The sequence below is a fragment of the Heloderma suspectum genome, chromosome 3 (genome assembly GCF_057233095.1).
Source record: "Heloderma suspectum isolate Gila_16-S chromosome 3, 16-S_ref, whole genome shotgun sequence".
NCBI lineage: Eukaryota > Metazoa > Chordata > Lepidosauria > Squamata > Helodermatidae > Heloderma > Heloderma suspectum.
In genome coordinates, this window is record NC_139460.1 from 213147823 (window position 1) to 213166603 (window position 18781).

The 18781-nt window shown below is 44.6% G+C and overlaps 1 protein-coding gene across 2 annotated transcripts in view; it reads left to right on the plus strand.

Moving 5' to 3' along the window:
• COL13A1 (collagen type XIII alpha 1 chain) overlaps positions 1-18781 on the plus strand; it is a 253449-nt gene that overhangs the window by 221293 nt on the left and 13375 nt on the right. For both annotated transcript variants that reach the window (XM_084845463.1, XM_084845462.1), the window contains 3 exons: positions 780-833; positions 5480-5533; positions 6349-6384. In XM_084845463.1, the coding sequence (XP_084701589.1) occupies positions 780-833; positions 5480-5533; positions 6349-6384 (144 nt within the window). The remainder of the gene's footprint in view (positions 1-779; positions 834-5479; positions 5534-6348; positions 6385-18781) is intronic.

The following is an 18781-nucleotide window of genomic DNA, read 5'->3' on the forward strand; positions in this document are numbered from 1 at the left end:
TAGACTGAACTTTTCTTCCCAACATTGCGTTTTCATATGTGCCAAGAATGTCATTTCATGGGGGAGCGTTCAAATATTCAATATAGTCCAAGAAAAGCTGAACTACTCTGATTTTATAAACTATTCCAGAAGCTAGATCGTGTCGTTGTTTGTTTAATTAGTTAATATGGCAAGGTCTACATTAATTTTAGCAGGACTTAAATATAAAAGAGAAAATGCTTTTGAGCTGAAAACAGAGCACCCTCATTAGATTTCCTGTTTCCCTGCTCTAGTTATGTGGTGTATATTAATAAATGGTGCCAGAGGACTTGAAAATGAATGAGTCCTTCTCATGCTTTTTCCTGTGTTACTGTACATTTGCATTATTGCCTGTGGCATGGCATCCTGCATGATGAGCTGCTTATATAAGGAGTAATGCCAACTTACTTACCTCTGCCCAACCCCTTTTAAAAGACTTAAAAGTATGGTCATGCATTGCCTTCATTTTGCTACAGCTTTTAGCTTTGTTGGGGATGGAACCGGGGAGAACAAAATGTTTCATCTAATGCACCAGGAAAAGCCTTTAAAAAAAAAAAAAAAAAACTTCATCTGCTCAACGTCCTACTTTTATATATAACTATTAACTTCCTCAACTCTAAAAGCTTTAGCGTTTTAAGTAAATACCCCGAATAACCAAAAACAATTCTCAGTTCTTTTTCTCATGAGAACTATGCACTTGTGCAGTTTGAAATATGGTTAAGTAAATGACTTCATAAACTTATTTTTCCCTAAAATTGCAGGGTACTCCAGGACCAATTGGAGTTCCAGGACCAGCAGGACCAAAAGGAGAGAGGGTAAGTGCAATCCTTGACAAACAAGCAACCTGCAACCCATATGCAATGGCCAATACATCTTAAATGCAGCAATTTTCTTTTGCCGTATAATCTAATCCCGGTAAACAATGTGGTGCACCCTCGGACACCTTTCTTGGTGCCCTATTCCTCCCTCTTAAAAAAAAAAAAAACTAAAAAAATTTCTTTCCAGCAGCTGGGATTGCTTCAGAAAAAATTGAAATCCTCCAGACCCCACCATCTTTGTTTACCATTACCTCTGGGCAGCATATGGGGCTCAGCGGCATTCTGAGGAAATGAAGAAGTCAGGTGGCTACAGGTCAATGCTCTCCCCTACAGCACACCCAGCAAAGAAAAAGGGGGGAAAGAAAAGGGGAATCCTGTCATTTCTGCTTGGTTAGCTGGGGGCAAGAGCTAAAGGAAGCAGCAGAGGGCTAGGGAGAACAGGGAGAGGCTTGGAAGGGCAATGATATGCCATGTGGGGGAAGCCACCAGGGTGGGAGATTAACAAGAAAGCAGTGAGGGCTGGGGGAGCCAGCTGAGAGCAACCTGAGTGGCTAGTAGAGGGTTGTGTGCTTATATGTCTGAATGGATGGGGGCTGCATGTGTGTGAGAAGGGGAGAGGGAGAGAAAGAGTTTAGGCAGGATTTTGGAGGGATCTTGAAAAAAAATGAGTGAGGTTTTTCATACAGTTGCAGCGGGGAGAAGGGAGGGATATGCGTGTATGCACGTAAGGAAGTATGTGTGTATATATGTGGTGGGGGTAGAGAGAGAGAGCATGTGTTTACGGGTAGTGAGCTAGGGTGAGAGAAAGAGAGTATATGGGTGATGATCTAGAGTGAGAGAGAAAAAGAGATATCAGGAGTTAGCTGGCAGAGGAGGAGGAAAAGCAGGAGAGACTTTACTTTCTATGAAATAGGTTCCTGTTTGCGCTGAAAACTGCAGGTTGAGAGGAGATGTTTAGTGTGTTAGGGTTCAGACCCCACCTCTGCCTTATTCTCAGTCTTTGGTGCATTTTATTTGTCCTTTGTGAGTAGCCATGCCTCCTATAGCAGCCATTTTGTGGGGGTACCCAAGACAGTTTCTCAAATTGGCAAATATGTCCATGGGCCCCAAAAGGTTCCCTATTCCAGATCTAGGGCATCTCTACACCAGCCTAAAATCCTGCATTTAAAACAGGGCTTTCTGCTTCCATTTTAAATGAAGGATCACAACGGACTCCCTTTACACATGCTTCCTTTCCCTCCTCCCCTTCCCCCCTCCTTCTCCTAGGGATGTACAAAAGTTACTTACCGTTTCACGGATCTGCTTCAGGGTGGGGGGGGAGGCGCTCCGTCCCTCCCCCTGGAATCCTCGATGGGGGGGAGGCGCTCCGTCCCTCCCCCCAGAGTCCTGCCCGGCTGGCTCCGCTCCGCAGGGATTCCACGGAGCCGCCGGCCAGCTCCGCCAGCAGCCGGACATCCGGCCACTGGGTAGCAGGGACGCAAATGGCGGCTGCCGTAGCCGCCGCTGTTTCTGTCCCTGTATTCAACCGTGATAGGCTACCTAAAGACTTAACTAGCCTATCACGTCTGAGTTAAAAAAAAAAAAAAGCGTACGCAAATTGCAGCGGCTACGGCAGCCGCCATTTGCGTTCCTTATTTTTCGCCGTCTTAGTCTACGTAAATATTTACATAGATTATTACGGCGAAAATAAAGGGGAACGCAAATACCGTAGTGGGCACTATTTGCGTTCCTTTTTGATTCGCTGTTTTAGCCTACGTAAATATTTACGTAGGCTAAAACGGCAAATCAAAAAGGAATGCAAATAGCGCCCACTACGCTATTTGCGTTTACGCTATTTGCGTTCCCCTTCATTTTTGCCGTAATAGTCTACGTAAATATTTACGTAGACTAAGACGGCGAAAAATAAGGAATGCAAATGGCGGCCGCCGTAGCCGCCGCCATTTGCGTACGGTTTGTTGTTGTTTTTTAAACCCAGACATGATAGGCTACGTAAGTCTTTACGTAGCCTATCACGTCTATGTAAAAAAAAAAAGACGAGACTGCAAATGGCGGTGGCGGCAGCCGGTTGGAAGACCAGCCGCCGCCGCTACCGAAGCCGCTGCCGGAGCCACCGCCATCCGGAACATCCGCTCCAGGTAAGTCTTGTCCTGGGGGGGATCTGTGGGGGGGGCGGGGGGGCAGGCCATTCCGCCATGGATTTTGGGGGGCCGAATGCCAGTGTATTCAGCCTCACTGAAAGCCATGGCGGAATTCTCCGCCATCCCTACCTTCTCCCCAGATCTGAGTCTTCCATTATCTTTCATTGATCTCGCTCCTCTTCTTGCCACTTTAACTCTTTTCACGGAGGAAACTTGAAGCAGGAACACAATGGGGTAATTTAATAGCTCATTATCTACGATCTATTTAAAAACAGAACAATGGGTATTTAGTGCAGGAGATGCCCTGGAGGGCCACGGCAGGGTCACAGCATCATGTAAAGAGCCCACAAACGTCCGTGAAGGAGCAATCTCAATTGCAGGATAAAAGCTCAGTGTGAAGGAGCCCCTAATGCTTCCTAGTACTTATACATACCTCGAGCGCTTCGTCTGTTTTTAATTTCTAATGCTTTACTGTATGATTCTTTATGTTTGGATACCTTTTCAGGGATGACCAGAATAAAGGATGTTAACATTCTGTTGCCACTTAAGAAATTAGAACTTATCCTACCCTTTCAGGAGCCTTTTGGGGGAGAAAGGATGAAAATGTGATTTCTCCAATCTCATGCTAGGTGGAAAGGTTATGTGAAGCTATATTAAACCACTGGGAGAGGTTATACAGAGATTTGGAGTTCAGTGCCATTAATGGGTAACACCTGGCTGTCTCTCCTTTCTATTGCATACCAAAGAAGCTGTGGAAGCTCTCAACCTGTGTATGGAGTCTGTAATGGGCTGGATGAGGGCTAACAAATTGAAACTTAATCCAGACAAGACAGAGGTGCTCTTGCTCAGTGGAATAGCCAATCTAGAAATAGGGGTTCATCCTATTTTGGATGGGGTAGCACTCCCTCTGAAAACACAGGTTTGTAGTTTGGGAGTTATTCAGGACCCAGATTTAGGGCTTCTCTACACAAGGGTTTTATCCTGCACCTTTCCTGGGGCTTCTGCTTCTGGATTCTTTGCAGGATTAAAAACAGCTCCTTTACATGTGCCTACATGTGCCTTTTTTTCTTTTCTTTTCTTTTTTTTTTTGAGGATTTCCTTTCTCTGCAAGAAAGGAATGTTTCTATATGTTTTCTTTATACAGCCACTAGATGGCATTGTGGTATAACAGAATTGCAGAAGTACATGCAGCTACTGCAGCACTTCAGCGCACATCTAGAAAAAATGATGGACTTTCCTCAATCTTAAAAAAAAACCAAAATGGGATAAAGTTTATAAAGCACAGGTGAGGCCCTGGAGGTTGATGACCTCATGTAAAGGACCCGCAAACTTCTGTGAGTGACCAATCATGAGCAGATGATAAAAGCCTTGTGTGGAGATGCCCTTAACTCTGGATGCACCAGTGATAGCAATAGCTAGAGGTGTTGCTTCATGACTGGATTACTGCAAGGCACTCTCCATGGAACTGCCTTTGAAAAGTGCCTAGAAGCTTCAGCTTGTTCAAAATGCAGCAGCCAGGTTACTAATTGGAGCTGGGTATTGGGAGCATGCCACCTCACTGGGCACTGGCTCCATACTGGTTTTCAGGCAGAATTCCAAGTGCTGCTTATAAGCTTTAAAGCTGTAAGATGCTTCCATCACCCTGCCTCATTCATGGAGTTTTATGGGGGTCCAGATGTAAGTAAGTATGTGTGTATATATGTGGGGGGGGGGGTGAGAGAGAGCGTGTGTTTATGGGTGGTGAGACAGGGTGAGAGAGAACTTGTTACCCTGTTTTCCCACCACTTCTTCTGACTTTTCTCTTACCGCAGAAAATCTGTTTAAAAAGATGGAATAGCTGCACAATGCCTTTTCATTGGTAGAACTAGGAGCCCTCCATCTGGAAGCACCCTCACATGGTTTAGAATCATGGTATCTGATGGACCACCTTCTCCAATACGAACCTGCTCACTTATTGAGATCATCTATGGAAACCCTCTTGTCAGTTCCAAACCCATGTCTGGTTAGAACAAGGGAGAGGGCCTTCTCTGTTACCACACCCAGACTTTGGAACTTCCTATCTAGGGAGGTTCATCTTGTCTCCTCCTTGTTGGCCTTCCACTGCAACTGTTAAGACCTTTCTATTTAGGAAGGCCTATGGCCTTCAGTGGCTGGTTTTTTAATCAGTGTCTACCATAATTATATATGATCATTGTTTTTATTATGGTTTTCCATTCTGGTTTGTATTATGTTTTATGGTGCTTTGGACTGCAGTTGTTTTATTGTTGGTTTTTGTCATTTATTTCTTTTATTGCTATATTTATTTTGCTGTATTTCACAGTTTTTGTAAACTGTCTTGAACTATGTGAGGATAAGCGGGGTATAAATATTTTAAACAAACAAACTGAAAATGTGCTTCTATGGCATGCTCAGCTACTATCAAAGATACAATACTGGCCTTCTTGCCCTGTTTGTAGTACTCTTCCAAAATCAGGAAATACTTCTGTCTTCCTACCTCCATTTTAGGGCAATAAAGGAGACGCTGGAACTGCCGGACCAATAGGACCAGCAGGGCTTCCTGTAAGTACACAGCCATTTTTTTAAAATTATTCATCCCCACCCTGCCATTTTCCACAAAATTCCATCTAGCAACTTAGCACAACAGAGACTGTCTACTGCCATTACTTCTTTGAGGAAAGCTAAAGGCTGTAACAATATTATTCTCTCTACCTGCATGAAAAGAATAAATGTATTGTCTGGTGGAATATTGTAAGGTTCATGGGTGAACCTTATACAAGTATGAACATGCAAATTTGGCCCAAATTGAGCTAGGAGATGGGGGCAATGGTCACACAGACCCAGTAAAATGAAAACTATTGCTTGCTTACAGCCAATGTGGTAGGTAGTTTAAGTCGTAGGTTTAGATGTGAAAACTTAAGGTTAGTTGCCCATTCAGCCATGAAGCTCACCGTAGGTAGCAAGTCACCTGAATCTGCTACACAGAGGTGCTGTGGGAATAAAATTCCACTTGGAGTGCCTGTGAGGAAGGCCAGGAAGAATACTTCTTTTGCTACTTAACATTTTAGCTTTTAGTTTAATTTTTTTTTTTTAAGGACTGCATTCTCTTTATGAAGCTGCTCCAGCCTTCCCCAACCTGATGCCCTCCAAATGTGCTGGACTACAATTCCCATCATCCCCCAGCCAGCACATCTGGGGGGGCACCAGGTTGGGGAAGGCTGGTCTAATTTCTGCTAGGAAATTTTGTTATAGCTTATGGCAGCATAATAAAATGTTGGTCTTTAAGGTGCCACAAGACTCTTTGTAGTTCCTGGTGTGGATGTAAGGGCAGAAGATAAGTTATATAACTTTATAAAACTTGCATAAATGTGTTATAGGGTTTACCAGGCTCACCAGGTGAAAAAGGAAACCGGGTAAGTCTTAGATTAAACCTCTATAGCTACAAACAATATTACAGAAATGGTGGAATGATTAATTTTTTGATGACATAGAAAAGGGTAAAAATGATAAGCAAAATCCTACTGCCTAACAAATTATAAAATCCTACAGCCTATCACAAAGACTTATGAGCAGAGCAGGAGAAGCCTGCACGAGTCACTTTATGATTGCTGGCAGCAATATTACCTGGTAGCAATGGTAGATCCAGGGTTAGGAATAATTTTCATGAACAGTTTCATAAATCTTGAAATATACTTGCTGAAGTAATAAGATAAGTCGTCACTGCTGATCAGACATGAAGAGTGTTACCTTTCCATTCATGGCTGCTCCAAGGTTAATGTCTCATAGTTAATCATTCTACCTCTGGTTTTGCTCCATAACTTCCTGTTGATAAAACCAAAGACTTGGATATTATTCAGATCATAACAAGTGACCTAGCAAGATCCTGATACTTTTTCAGTTGGTTTTAAATTTGGACCGAAGACTACAGCAGGAACCAACGTTGCCTAGAATGTTGTCCCAACAAGTTTGTAGGCACAACTGTTATGGCATGAGATAACCTTCTGTCCAGGTGGATGATGTCATCAGGAAGGGACAGCTTTGTGAGTTAGTTGTAAGAAAGCACGGGAAATGTCAGACCTGTCTCAGGGCTGCTTATAATACAAGAGCCACTTAATAGGAATAAAGATCCAAAGGACATGGCAGGAATTGGGGGGGGGGGGTCTTTGTTTTTCACAGAATGACAGTGAATTTTTTGAAACAAAAAATTAGAAATCATGAATTAGAGTGAGAAACTACTGCACACAGAACAATCCTGCAAAAGTATCCTTCCTTCCATTAACCAAGTATGGTTTTTCCAGTCCTTTTTACTTATCATTAGCAGCCAATTTATTGGCACTTCTCTACACGACTGACTGTTGTTTTGGAAAGCTTTTTTAGTCATGTATTTATGCATTATGGTGGTCTGAATGTAAAACATGGTCAAGAAAAGCACTTGTTGAACAGCCTGTTTAATTTACAGCATGATTTGGCAATGTTATGTTCTCTGCAGTCTTTTGCAGAAACTGTCTTCCCAAACAAGTTTGGCCCTTCTTTTCTGATCAGTGTTATTGGTTCTTGTGTCACTGCAGAGATATAATATAGCTCCCTAAAGCCAGTGTAGTCACAAAAAGGTGATACATATTATAGCAGCTAATGGGAACAGTGTTCTTTTGAGCAAACCAACTGAAAAAGTGTCAATGCTTAATCTGTGCATTCAAGTGGAACTTGTTATTTCAACTGCTGTTTTTTCTTCTTCTCTTGTCTGTGCGCGTGTGTGTGTTCCTTGCCTCCACAGGTCTACCTTTGTCCCCCTTATCCCTTCCTGCTCTTCTGCCTTTTTCCTGGGTCCTTCCTCCTCTTCCTGCAGCAACCCACTCTGCATTTTCTCCTGGATTATCCTTCCTCTATGCCAGCATTTGATCCTGGGTGACCTATCCTCTCCCCATCCATTTTTCCTGCCAGCTTAACACTGTTGTTTTTTAAAACAAACAAACAAACAAACAAACTGATTTATTTCCCACCCCCCCAAAAAAGATACCTACTCTGCTTGATTTTTATGTTGTTATCTAATCCTTATACCAGTTACTAAATTAAATTCCCTCTCCAGCCATCCCACTTACATTTTATACCCACAAGCACTTATCAAAACGTTTTCCTCTTTGTATGTTGTGACTTTTCTAAATTGGTTCAGAAAGGTTTGATCATTCTGTTTTCATACTGAATATTGGTTACTGGGTTGATATTGGCTTTATTCAAAACAGACTTGACCTCAGTGGGCAAGGTGACTTTTTAACTTGCTACAGAGAGGTAGCATGAGGCCTACAGTCTCCATTTTTATCCTTCTGAAATTCTATTTTATGAAAATAAGTAGGACAGAGCAGCTTTACACTGCTTTGCCAATTTTACCTCTCCTATTAAAAAAAATTCATGGCAGGGCTCAGCTGATTATCAGTTAAAATAGCTTATTTTAACAGAAATGTTCTGTTAAACAGAAATGTTCCTTCCAGGATTTATTTTTTTAAATAATACAGCATTGAACCTAGTTTGTAATTTTTTTCTCAAGGAACAAAACAAAGTCATGCAACCAGTCTTTATAATAAATGAAAAAGGCCTTTTAAATTCCTTCTTGGACTGAATGTTACAAAAACTAACAGAGCAAAATGTGTGTGTGTTCTAACTATGTCCAGGCCACAGAGTAACATCCAAAATTAGATTGTAACAGCAATGTTGCGTGATCTTTGCTAACTCTGCAATGATCCCATGAACTCTGATTTTCTAGAAATTGTATTGTAGTTCATAGGATTTCACAGAATCAGTAAAAGGGCTATGGGATAGATCCAGACTTGTGCCCAGCAGTTTCACTGACCCTAGAAGAGGATGGGACAGCAATTTTCTCTGATTCCCCAAGTTACTCAGAAGATCACAGGATTTTGGGTTCTGTCCCACTGGGGTGAGAAATTTTAGAAAGTCTTTCCATTTGGTGGCATATGAGGCATGAGGTGATGGTTTGAGGGAAGCAGTCATTACTTCCAAGTCCTCTTCAGAAAATTGCTGAGCTTGCCCAACTTCCATGCAGTGAAATGCAAAGTCTCTAGGTCAGGGTGTCTGATCTCTTTGTTGCTCATTGTGAGATCTGGGAGGTGAGGGAGACAGAGAAAGGTGTAGCTGGATAGAAGTGTCACAAACCATGTTTTTTTCAGCCACCATGGGGTTATCAAGATGCAATGAGCCCCATTGTCTTGTATCTTCTTCACCACCTGTGTGACAAGAGAGAAAGAAGGAAATGTGTAAGTTAGGGTGCCTCCCCAGTGAAGAAGGAAAGTGCCTCCCAGAGAGTCTGAGTCACGATCAGCTCTGCTGTAGAAAGACTGGCATTTTGTGCTTAGTGCTGTAGCAAACAGATCGATAGTCAGGGTGCCCCACATGTTGAAGAGTGGGCTTTTGACTGCTTTGTCAAAAGAGTTTGACTGCTGGGGAGAGGTTCCGCTCATGTGGGGTAATTCTCAATCTGTTGAGTGAGTCCGCTAGAATGTTGGATGTTCCTGTGAGGTGGATGGCAGTAGGGACAATGTGGCATTGTACATCAGTCCCAGAAATTGAGAGTAAGCCACAGAAATGGAATAGATCTCGTCCCACCCTGTTTGTTTAAATAGAAGACTGCGCTATTATCCATTGTGATTTAGATGGGATGCCCTTTGACCTGTGATTCGAGTGCCCTTAGGGCTTTGTCAATAGCAAGGAGTTTGACTTGAATGATATGCAAGGTTCTCTCCTGCCGGAACCACAATCCCCCGATTGTGAGTGAACCACAGTGGACCCTGCAGCTGAGAAGAGACACATCTGTGGTGACTGTCAGGGACTGACGGGAAGTCTGGAAGTTGAGCCCTGCAGGAAGTGTGCTGGGACTGTGCACCAGTCGGACCCTACCGGGAAGAGAAAGAGACAAGTGCGAGGGTCCACTTCTGGGTTGAAGACCTGGAGGAACCATTACTGGAATGGTCTCATAGGGAGGCATGCTAACAGTTTATTTATTTATTTCATTTCTATACCACACAATAACCAAAGCTCTTTGAGCGGTTCACAAAAATTAAAACCAGAGTGCAGCATAAAACAATATAAAATATGAAAGCTTAAAACCACAATATAACAGTAGAATCAGAATAAATCCTAGCAGCAATGTAGAGACTTAAAGATTAGGAAGCTAAAATGCTAAAATACTGGGAGAATAAAAAGGTCTTCACCTGGCGCCTGAAGTAGTACAACATAGGCATCAGGTGAACCTCTCTAGGGGACCTCACTCCCCAGCCGGGGTGCCACAGCAGAAAAGGCCCTCTTCCTGGTAGCCACCCGTCTCACTTCCTTTGGCAAGGGCTCCCAGAGAAGGACTCCTGAGGATGATCTTAGGGTCTGGGCAGGCACATATGGGAGGAGGTGATCCTTCAGATAACCTGGCCCCAAGCCACTTAGGACTTTGAATGTTAATACCAGCACTTTGAATCAGGCTCTGAAATGGACTGGCAGCCAGTGCATCTGGAAAAGTACTGGTGTAATGTGATCTCATTGGCCAGTCCCTGTTAGCAATCTTGCTGCTCTATTTTGGACTAGCTAAAGTTTCCAGACCTTTTTCAAAGGGAGCCCCATATATAACGCATTGCAGTAATCCAGATGAGAGGTTATCAGAGCATGGATAACTGTAGCTAGGCTATCTCTGTCCAGATAAGGACGCAGTTGGTATATCAGCCTAAGCTAATAAAAGGTGCTCCCTGCTACTGAGTTCATCTGTGCCTTAAGTGACAGCTCTGGGTCCAAGAGTACCCCCAAACTACTAACCTAATCCTTTAGGGGGAGTTCAACCTCCAGAACAGGTTGAACATCACCTAGCCAGGCAGATGAACCACCCACTAAAAGTACCTCCATGTCTGAATTGAGTTTCAGTTTATTGGCCCTCATCCAGTCCATTACCATGCCCAGGCACTGATTCAGAGCAGCCACTGCCTCACCTGAGTTTGATGAAAAGCAGAGGTAGAGCTGGGTGTCATCTGCATATTGATGGCACCTCAGCCCACACCTCTGGATGACCTCCTCAGTGGTTTCATGTAGATGCTAAACAGCACAGGGGATAAAATAGAGCCCTGTAGAACCCCGTGGCATAATTGCCAAGGCACAGAGCAATAATCTGCCAGCACCACCTTCTGAAATCGGCCATCTAAGTAGGAACAGAACCACTGCAGTTTAGTGCCTCCAACTCCCAATCCAGACAACTTATCCAGAAGGATACAATGGTCGATAGTACCAAAAGCCACCAAGACGTACAGGAGAGTCAACAGGGTTGCACTCCCCCTGTCCCTCTCCTGGCAAAGGTCATCCCACAGGGTGACCAAGGCAGTTTCCGTTCCAAAACCAGGCCTGAAGCCAGATTGAAATGGATCTAGATAATACATTTCATTCAAGAGTGCCTGGAGTTACCCTGCAACCACCTGCTCAAACACCTTGCCCAGGAAGGGGATGCTGGCCACCGACCTATAGTTGTTAACATCCTCCAGGTCCAGGTTAGTCTTTTTCAGGAGTGTCCTGATTACTGCCTCTTAAAGAGGCCAGCACCTCTCTCAAGGAGGAATTTACAACCTGCTGGACCCAGCCAGACATCCCGTCCTTGTTTGATGTGATAAGCTATGAAGGGCAAAGGTCAAGCACACAGGTGGCCGACCGGACTTGGCCAAGCACTTTTTCCGCACTGAGTTCCTGCCTCATGGTGGAGGCCATGAGGCTGAGGAGGCATTGGATGCTGGTTGCTCAGCATTTGTGGATGGCTCCAAGTTCCCATGCGAGGCGTTGCAGACTGTCTGCTGGTAGGTAGGTGCAGGCTCGAGTGGAGTCAAGAAGTGTGCCTATGTACTGCCAAGCTCAAGACAGGTTAAGACAAGATTTTTCTTTGTTGACTTGCAGTCCAAGAGATTCCAGAATCGTCAGAACTATTTTGATGCTGATGCGGTGCTAAGAAGGAGCTACAAAGAGCCAGTCGTCTATGTACGGAAGGACGATGATCCCTTGAATTCTCAGGTGTGCCACCACTACTGCCATGCACTTCGTAAAGACTCTTGGTGGTGTGGCTAGGCTGAAAAGGAGAACCTGGAATTGGAAGAGCTTGTTGCCCAGGGGAAATCTGAGAAAGGGGCAAGAAGCAGACTGTATAGAGATGTGGAAGTAGGTATTGTGAAGATCTATTGTAGCAAACCAGTCTCCCTAACACAAGAGGGAAAGAATCGGGGAGAGTGTGGTCATCCTGAATTTCTTCAGGCGAATGTAGCAACTGATGTCCCAAAAGTCAAGTATAGGTTGATGACCCCACCCTTGCTCAAGAGGGTAGTGATTTCTTCCCTAAAATCCAAGTGGGGCAAGTAAAGCGGAATATCCTTGTAGGAGAGGTGTCTTTGAATTCAATGGAATAGCCTTGGGCGATGATAAAGAGTACCCATTTGTTGGTAGGGATGGACCTCCAGGCAGGAAGAAAAGGTTCGAGTCTGTTCAAGTGAAGGAGAGCCGGTGGTCAGGCTCCTCTGTAGGAGTCAAAGACAACATTTAGACTGGTTGAGGGTTTTACTACTGGTTGGCAGTATTTGCTCTGAGAAGGTCTTCTGGAATGAAAGAAGGAGTACACACCTTTTTTAGAAGCTTGTCTTCGATTTGAGTCAGGTTGATGCCAAGCTGACGATTGGCATTGCCAGTATTGCCATGGTCAGTTGGCAGAGGTCGATGAGGACTGGGATTGCATTCCCATCTTTCAGGCAGAGGTCTTCATTTTGTAGATATGATCAAGGGTATCCTCCATGGATATGCTGAAAAGGCCTTCACCATCAAACAGAAGGTCCCCCACTCTTGAGCTAGCCTCTTGGTAGAGCCCTGCAATATGGAGCCAAGCATGACATCTCAGTGAGATAGTGGCTGCCATGGACTTGGAGCCACAGTCAAGCATGTGGTGGGCGGTGTTAATTTGTTGGTGGGCAAGCCTGTGGGCTTCAGCATGGAATATCATTGCTAGATTTTTTATGTTTTCTGGGGGACGGTCAAAGAAAGTTGCTGCTTTTTCCCATAGGAACTGTTGAAAGGCTGTTATGCATGCCTCACAGTTCGTCACGTGGAGTGCCAGCATTGCGGCTGAGTAACTTCTGCATCCCATCGAGTCTAATGCTCTACCATATACTAATGACCTATTTCCTCCCCTTCTTCATTTGGGCAATCTAAAACATTTTCATCTTCATCCCTTTGGGATGATTTAACCCAAACCGGATGCTTCCTAGCTCCTGTCAGCTTTCCCCCAGGGTTTAGTTTAAAAGCTACCCTGCCACCTTTTTTATGTTTAGTGCCAGCAGTCTGGTTTCATTTTGGTTTAAGAGGATTTCATCCTTCTTCTACAGGCCCAGCTTGTCCCAAAATGTTCTCCAGTGCCTAACAAATCTGAACCCCTTCTCCCTGCACCACTGTCTCATCCACACTTTGAGACTCCTCAGCTTCGCCTGTCTAGCTGGCCATGTGCGTGGAACAGGTAACATTTCAGAGAAAGCCACCTTGGTGGTCCTGGATTTCAACCTCCTACCTAGCAACCTAAATCTGGCTTCCAGGACCTGATGACTACATTTCCCCACATTGGTGGTATCAACATGGACCATAACAACTGACAGCTCCCTGGCACTTTCTAGTAGGCTACCTAGATGGCATGTGATATCTGCTACCTTCACACCAGGCAGGCAATTCACCATGTGGTCTACACGCCCATCACAAACCCAGCTGTCTATGTGTCTAGTGATTGAATCTCCCACAAGCCCCCCATCCCCCCAAAGGTACATCCTCAGTACGAGAGGATATTTGCTAATCTTCCGAGGAATGGGTCCCTTCTAAGGGATCATTTCCCTCTTCCGAGGAATGATGCCCTCCTTCCCTGAGACTCACATTCTCCATGACCACAGAGGAATTGTCACCCATGGAGTGGGACACCATTATTAGGTCCCTGAAGGTCTCATCCACCACTATTAGGTCTCATCCACCAACCTCTCTGACACTCTTAGCTTCTCCAGGTCAGCAACCTTGGCTTCAAGGGAACAAACTTGTTCCCTGAGAGCCGGGAGCTCATTACACCAAGCACACACCCACGACTTCTGTCCAGCAGGCAGATAGTGGCACTTGGTGCAATACACTGGATAGCGCCCACACCCCTGCTGGCTTTCTACCTTCATAACTAGTTTTTTATTTGGGTGTGTTTTACCGGGAAAACTTAGTTGTTACTAGGAGAAACAACTAAGATGCACATGCCAGAGACATCTGGGGAAGACCACTTAGTATAGGTTTCTATGCAAATGCCAGAAGCCTCCAAGCCAAAACGGGAGAGTTGGAGTGCTTGGTTTTAAAGGAGAACTTGGATAAAGTGGGCATTACTGAAACCTGATGGAACAGAGAGAACCAATGGGATACGGTCATCTCTGGATATAACCTCTACAGGAAGGACAGGGAAGGGCATACTGCGGGAGGCATTGCTCTGTATGTCAAAGAGGGCATAGTGTCAAGCAGACTAAAACACTTAAAAGGGGTAGACTCTTCCACAGAAGTGCTGTGGGTGACAATACTGGGCTCCAAAACTAATTTAGTGGTAGGAACATGCTATTGTCCCCCAGACCAGAATGCTCAAGGTGACCTTGAGATGAAAAATGAAATCAGGGAGGCCTCCAAATGAGGAAGTGTTGTAATAATGGGTGACTTCCATTACCCCCACATTAATTGGGTAAATGCATGTTCTAGTCATGACAAAGAGGTTAAATTTCTTGATGCCGTAAGCGACTATGACCTAGAACTGGAACTGACCAGAGGGGAGGCAATCTTGAATGTAATCCTATGTGGTGTAAATGTACAGTATGAGGTGTAAAAGTTGTTGAAGCAGCTGGAAACAGTGACCACAGTGCTATCAGATTTAATATATATTTAAGTGGAAAATTGCCCAGGAAGTCCTACACAGTCACATTTGACTTCAAAAGGGGCAACTCCTGTAAAATGAGGAAACTGGTGAAAAGACAGTTGAAAGGGGAAGTCAAGAGGGTTGAATCCCTTCAAAATGCTTGAGGGTTAAAGCCACAATGGTGGAAGCTCAGCTAAAATGTATATCACAGGTTAGGAAAGGTAGCACCAAGTCCAAGAGGTCACCGGCGTAGTTAACGAGCAGCATCAAGGAAGCTATTAAAGAAGACTTCCTTCAGAAGATGGAAGGCTTTCCCAGGTGAGGAAAACAAAAGGAGCACAAGCTTGAACAAAGGCAATGCAAGCAGACAATAAGAGATGCAAAAGAGCATTTTGAAGAGCCTATCATTAACAATATCAAGGCCAACAATAAAGAATTCTTTAATAGTTGCGTCCCACAGGGACCAATGCTTTTCAACATATTCATTAAATGATCTGGAATGAGGAGTGAGCAGTGAAGTAGCCAAGTTTGCTGATGACACCAAACTGTTTAGGGTGGTTAAAACAAAAAGGGATGTGAGGAGCTCCAAAAGGATCTCTCTCCCAGTTTGGAGTTCCTCACAATGGGCATCCAAATGGCAAATGCGGTTCAATGTAAGCAAGGGTAAAGTGTTACATGTTGGGGCAAAAAATCCAAACTTCACGTATAGCCTGATAGAATCTGAGCTAGCAGTGACCAACCAAGAAAGAGATCTTGGGGTTGTGGTGGACAGCTCAATAAAAATGTCAACCCAATGTATGGCCACTGTAAAAAAGGCAAACTCCACGTTAGGCATAATTAGAAACAGAATTGAGAATAAAACTGCCAATATCATGCTGCCCTTAAAGAAATCTATGGTGCGACCACACTTGGAATACTGTGTACAGTTCTGGTCAGCACACCTAAAATGGGATATTGTAGAGCTGGAAAAAGTACAGAGAAGGGCAAATAAAAATGATCAAGGGGCAAGAGCAATTCTCCTACGAGGGAAGGTTACAACAGCTGGGATTGTTTAGCTTGGAGAAAAGGAGGGTAAAGGGAGATATGATAGAGGTGTACAAAAGTATGCATGCTGTGGAGAATGTGGATAGGGAGACATTTTTCTCCCTCTCTCATAATACTAGAACCCGGGGTCGTCCCATGAAGCTGATTGATGCTTCAGGGAGAGTCAGGACAGATAAAAGGAAGTACTTCACACAGCGCATAGTTAAACTATGGAAATTGCTACCACAAGATGTAGTGATGGCCACCAATGTGGATGGCTTTAAAAGGGGGTTAGACAAATTCCTGGAGAAGTCTATCAATGGCTACTATGCGCTACCTCCAGTACCAGAGGTAGTATGCCTATATACACCAGTTGCTGAAGAACATGTGGGGGAGGGTGCTGTTGCGCTTTTGTGGGTTCCTGGTCAACAGCTGGTTGGCCACTATGTGAACAGAATGCTGGACTAGATGGATCCTTGGTCTGATCCCGCATGGCTATTATGTTCATAACTTTCATCCCTCTGAATCTACAGGGGCAGAGTGAGGCATTTGTTTCATCTTTGATTGGGATGCTTCCACAGTTATGGAGTTTGATGTCGGGTGTTTGAAGAGGAAGGAACAATCCTCTTCCTAAACCCAAAACAGGTTTTCTATTTCTATATGTGGGCAGGAAAGTAGAAGCTTTCACCCAGAATTGCTTGATAACATGCAGTACCACTGACAGCAATGGGATAGTAACTGGTGGAGCAAAACCTGTTTGTACCTTTTTAAAGACTGGGTCTGTGACCATGACTGGGGATTTGTTCTGAGGATTTGTTCCATATATGACTTTATGTCATCAAACAGGGAGATTGGGTTTTGATCCCCTACAGTGGCATCCAGGGAGGAGGTTGAAATCCGGATGGATGAGGTGGAGGATAAGTCTGAGCAATAGTTGTCCTGCGCCAAAGAGTAGTCATTAACCAATGTCTCTGTGTCAGGTGGGATGAGATCTCTTCCACTTCTATGGCTTACTCTCAATTTGTGGGATTGGTGTGCACATTGTCCCTGTGTTAGGGGCCAGTGACGGTTGGGTAAGTTGCACTGCCGGCGGTGACTGTGCTGGTGACTCTGGGTTTTTTTTTCAGGATCACATCCTGAAATAAGTTAGCATGAAGGGGTGGTGGGGTGGAGAACAAGTGGAAAATTGATAAAGCTAGATACTGCAGTAGTTTCTGATAACTGAGTGTCAGATGGTTTAGATATCATGTGAGAAGGTGTTACGTGGTTAGAAGTTGCCTTAGGACATACTAGAAAGGGAGGGGAACAAGAACGTTGGTAATGCGAACGTTGATACAGAGTCTGTATCCCTGTACTCGTAATGGTGCTGTCTTGGTGGTGAACAGTCTTCATAATAATGGGAAGGAGACATGTTGAAGCAGGGGTATCTATGGTTCTCCCATGGCATATTTTAGTGATGATGAAGAAAAGCTCCAAAGGAGGCTGAGGTGAGTTCTGTTGGTATCAAAGGGATCTATACTTCCTTGGACAACTGTCTTATAGGAGGTGATAGCATGGTTCTGGTGGGAAACGTTCTCTAGATTCACCCTCTGAGACCAAGCTCAGGCACTGGATATCATTTGAGGATTTACAGTCCTATGGGAGTTGTAGTTTCTCTAGGACTGGCATTGGCTATTGCATAAGAGTTTGAGGTGCCATCTGTATCAACGGTGGCTGTTTTGGGACCAGCGTAGGTTCAGGTTTGAGGTCAGACTCTATCTAATGAGCAGTCTTTTTCTTTTTCAGTCCTGGAGCCTGGGGGTTCATGGGCTGTTTATTTAGGTACTTGGTCGAGTTGACCTGTTTGATCTCAACTATCAGTACCAAGGGGCCAATTTTGAGTTGTTGGTCCAAGGTGATGGCCAAAGTTGTCAGTAGTCCAAGGGCTGGTACTCTCAATACCAGGGATGGTTGCCCTGAAGCGCTTTCCATGATGGTGTGTGCTGAGAGAGAGCCAGGGCCAGGGCTGGCTTCTTGTAGATGGATGCCGAGGCAGTATGCAAAGGCCAGTTTTATGCGGCTGTATCTGCTGCCTTGAGGGCTTGTTCCCACAGCAGAGCACAAAGAAGTGCCATTCTGTTTCACCTGGCCTGCTTAGTAAAGGCAGCAGCACAGGAGCCCACCCTGTGTGCCTGTCCTGTGAGGCAGAAAAGGCAGTTGGAGTGTCTGTCAGTCAATGGTATCTTCCCACACAGCAGGCACAATTTTTAAAAAAGGCCTTGGAGGTCTGGTGCCCTGAAGGGGCAAGAGGATAAGGAGGAAGAAAAACTCAGAGATTATAGGAAAGGAAGAGAAAGAAGAGAACAGGAGGGGACAGTAGAGTTTTTTGAGATTTTGCCATGAGACAAGAGAACATTCCAAATGCTGCTAGTTGCTGCGGCAGATGAAAAGGGACTTAGAAGGAGGCAGGAGCCACACCCGGAGCACACGCAGAGAAGGTGCATGGGTCTCCCACCTAAAACTCTGTTTGGTTCTAGAATGTTCAGAACGACTGTTCTGCGTAGGCGCATAACCCATATGTGTGAGTCACAGAGACTATGAAGAAGAACAGTGTAGGACATGACACTGAGCGGGGGATTGTTCTGCAGAGGGAACAGTGAATCAGAGAAAGTCACCATGCCAGCCCTTTCTTCCAGTAAGAACCCTCCACTGGATCCCAGTTCCATCCACGAATGGCAGAAGCCCTTCTATTTGCAGAGGGGGAAGTCTGGATTCAACCCTATGGCTTTTACACAGTGAGATTACTAATAACTAACTGCTAATCATTGTAAGAGAATAATCAGGTTAGGTGTTAATAACAGCACCAGCAAAGCTGTGAAAGCTGC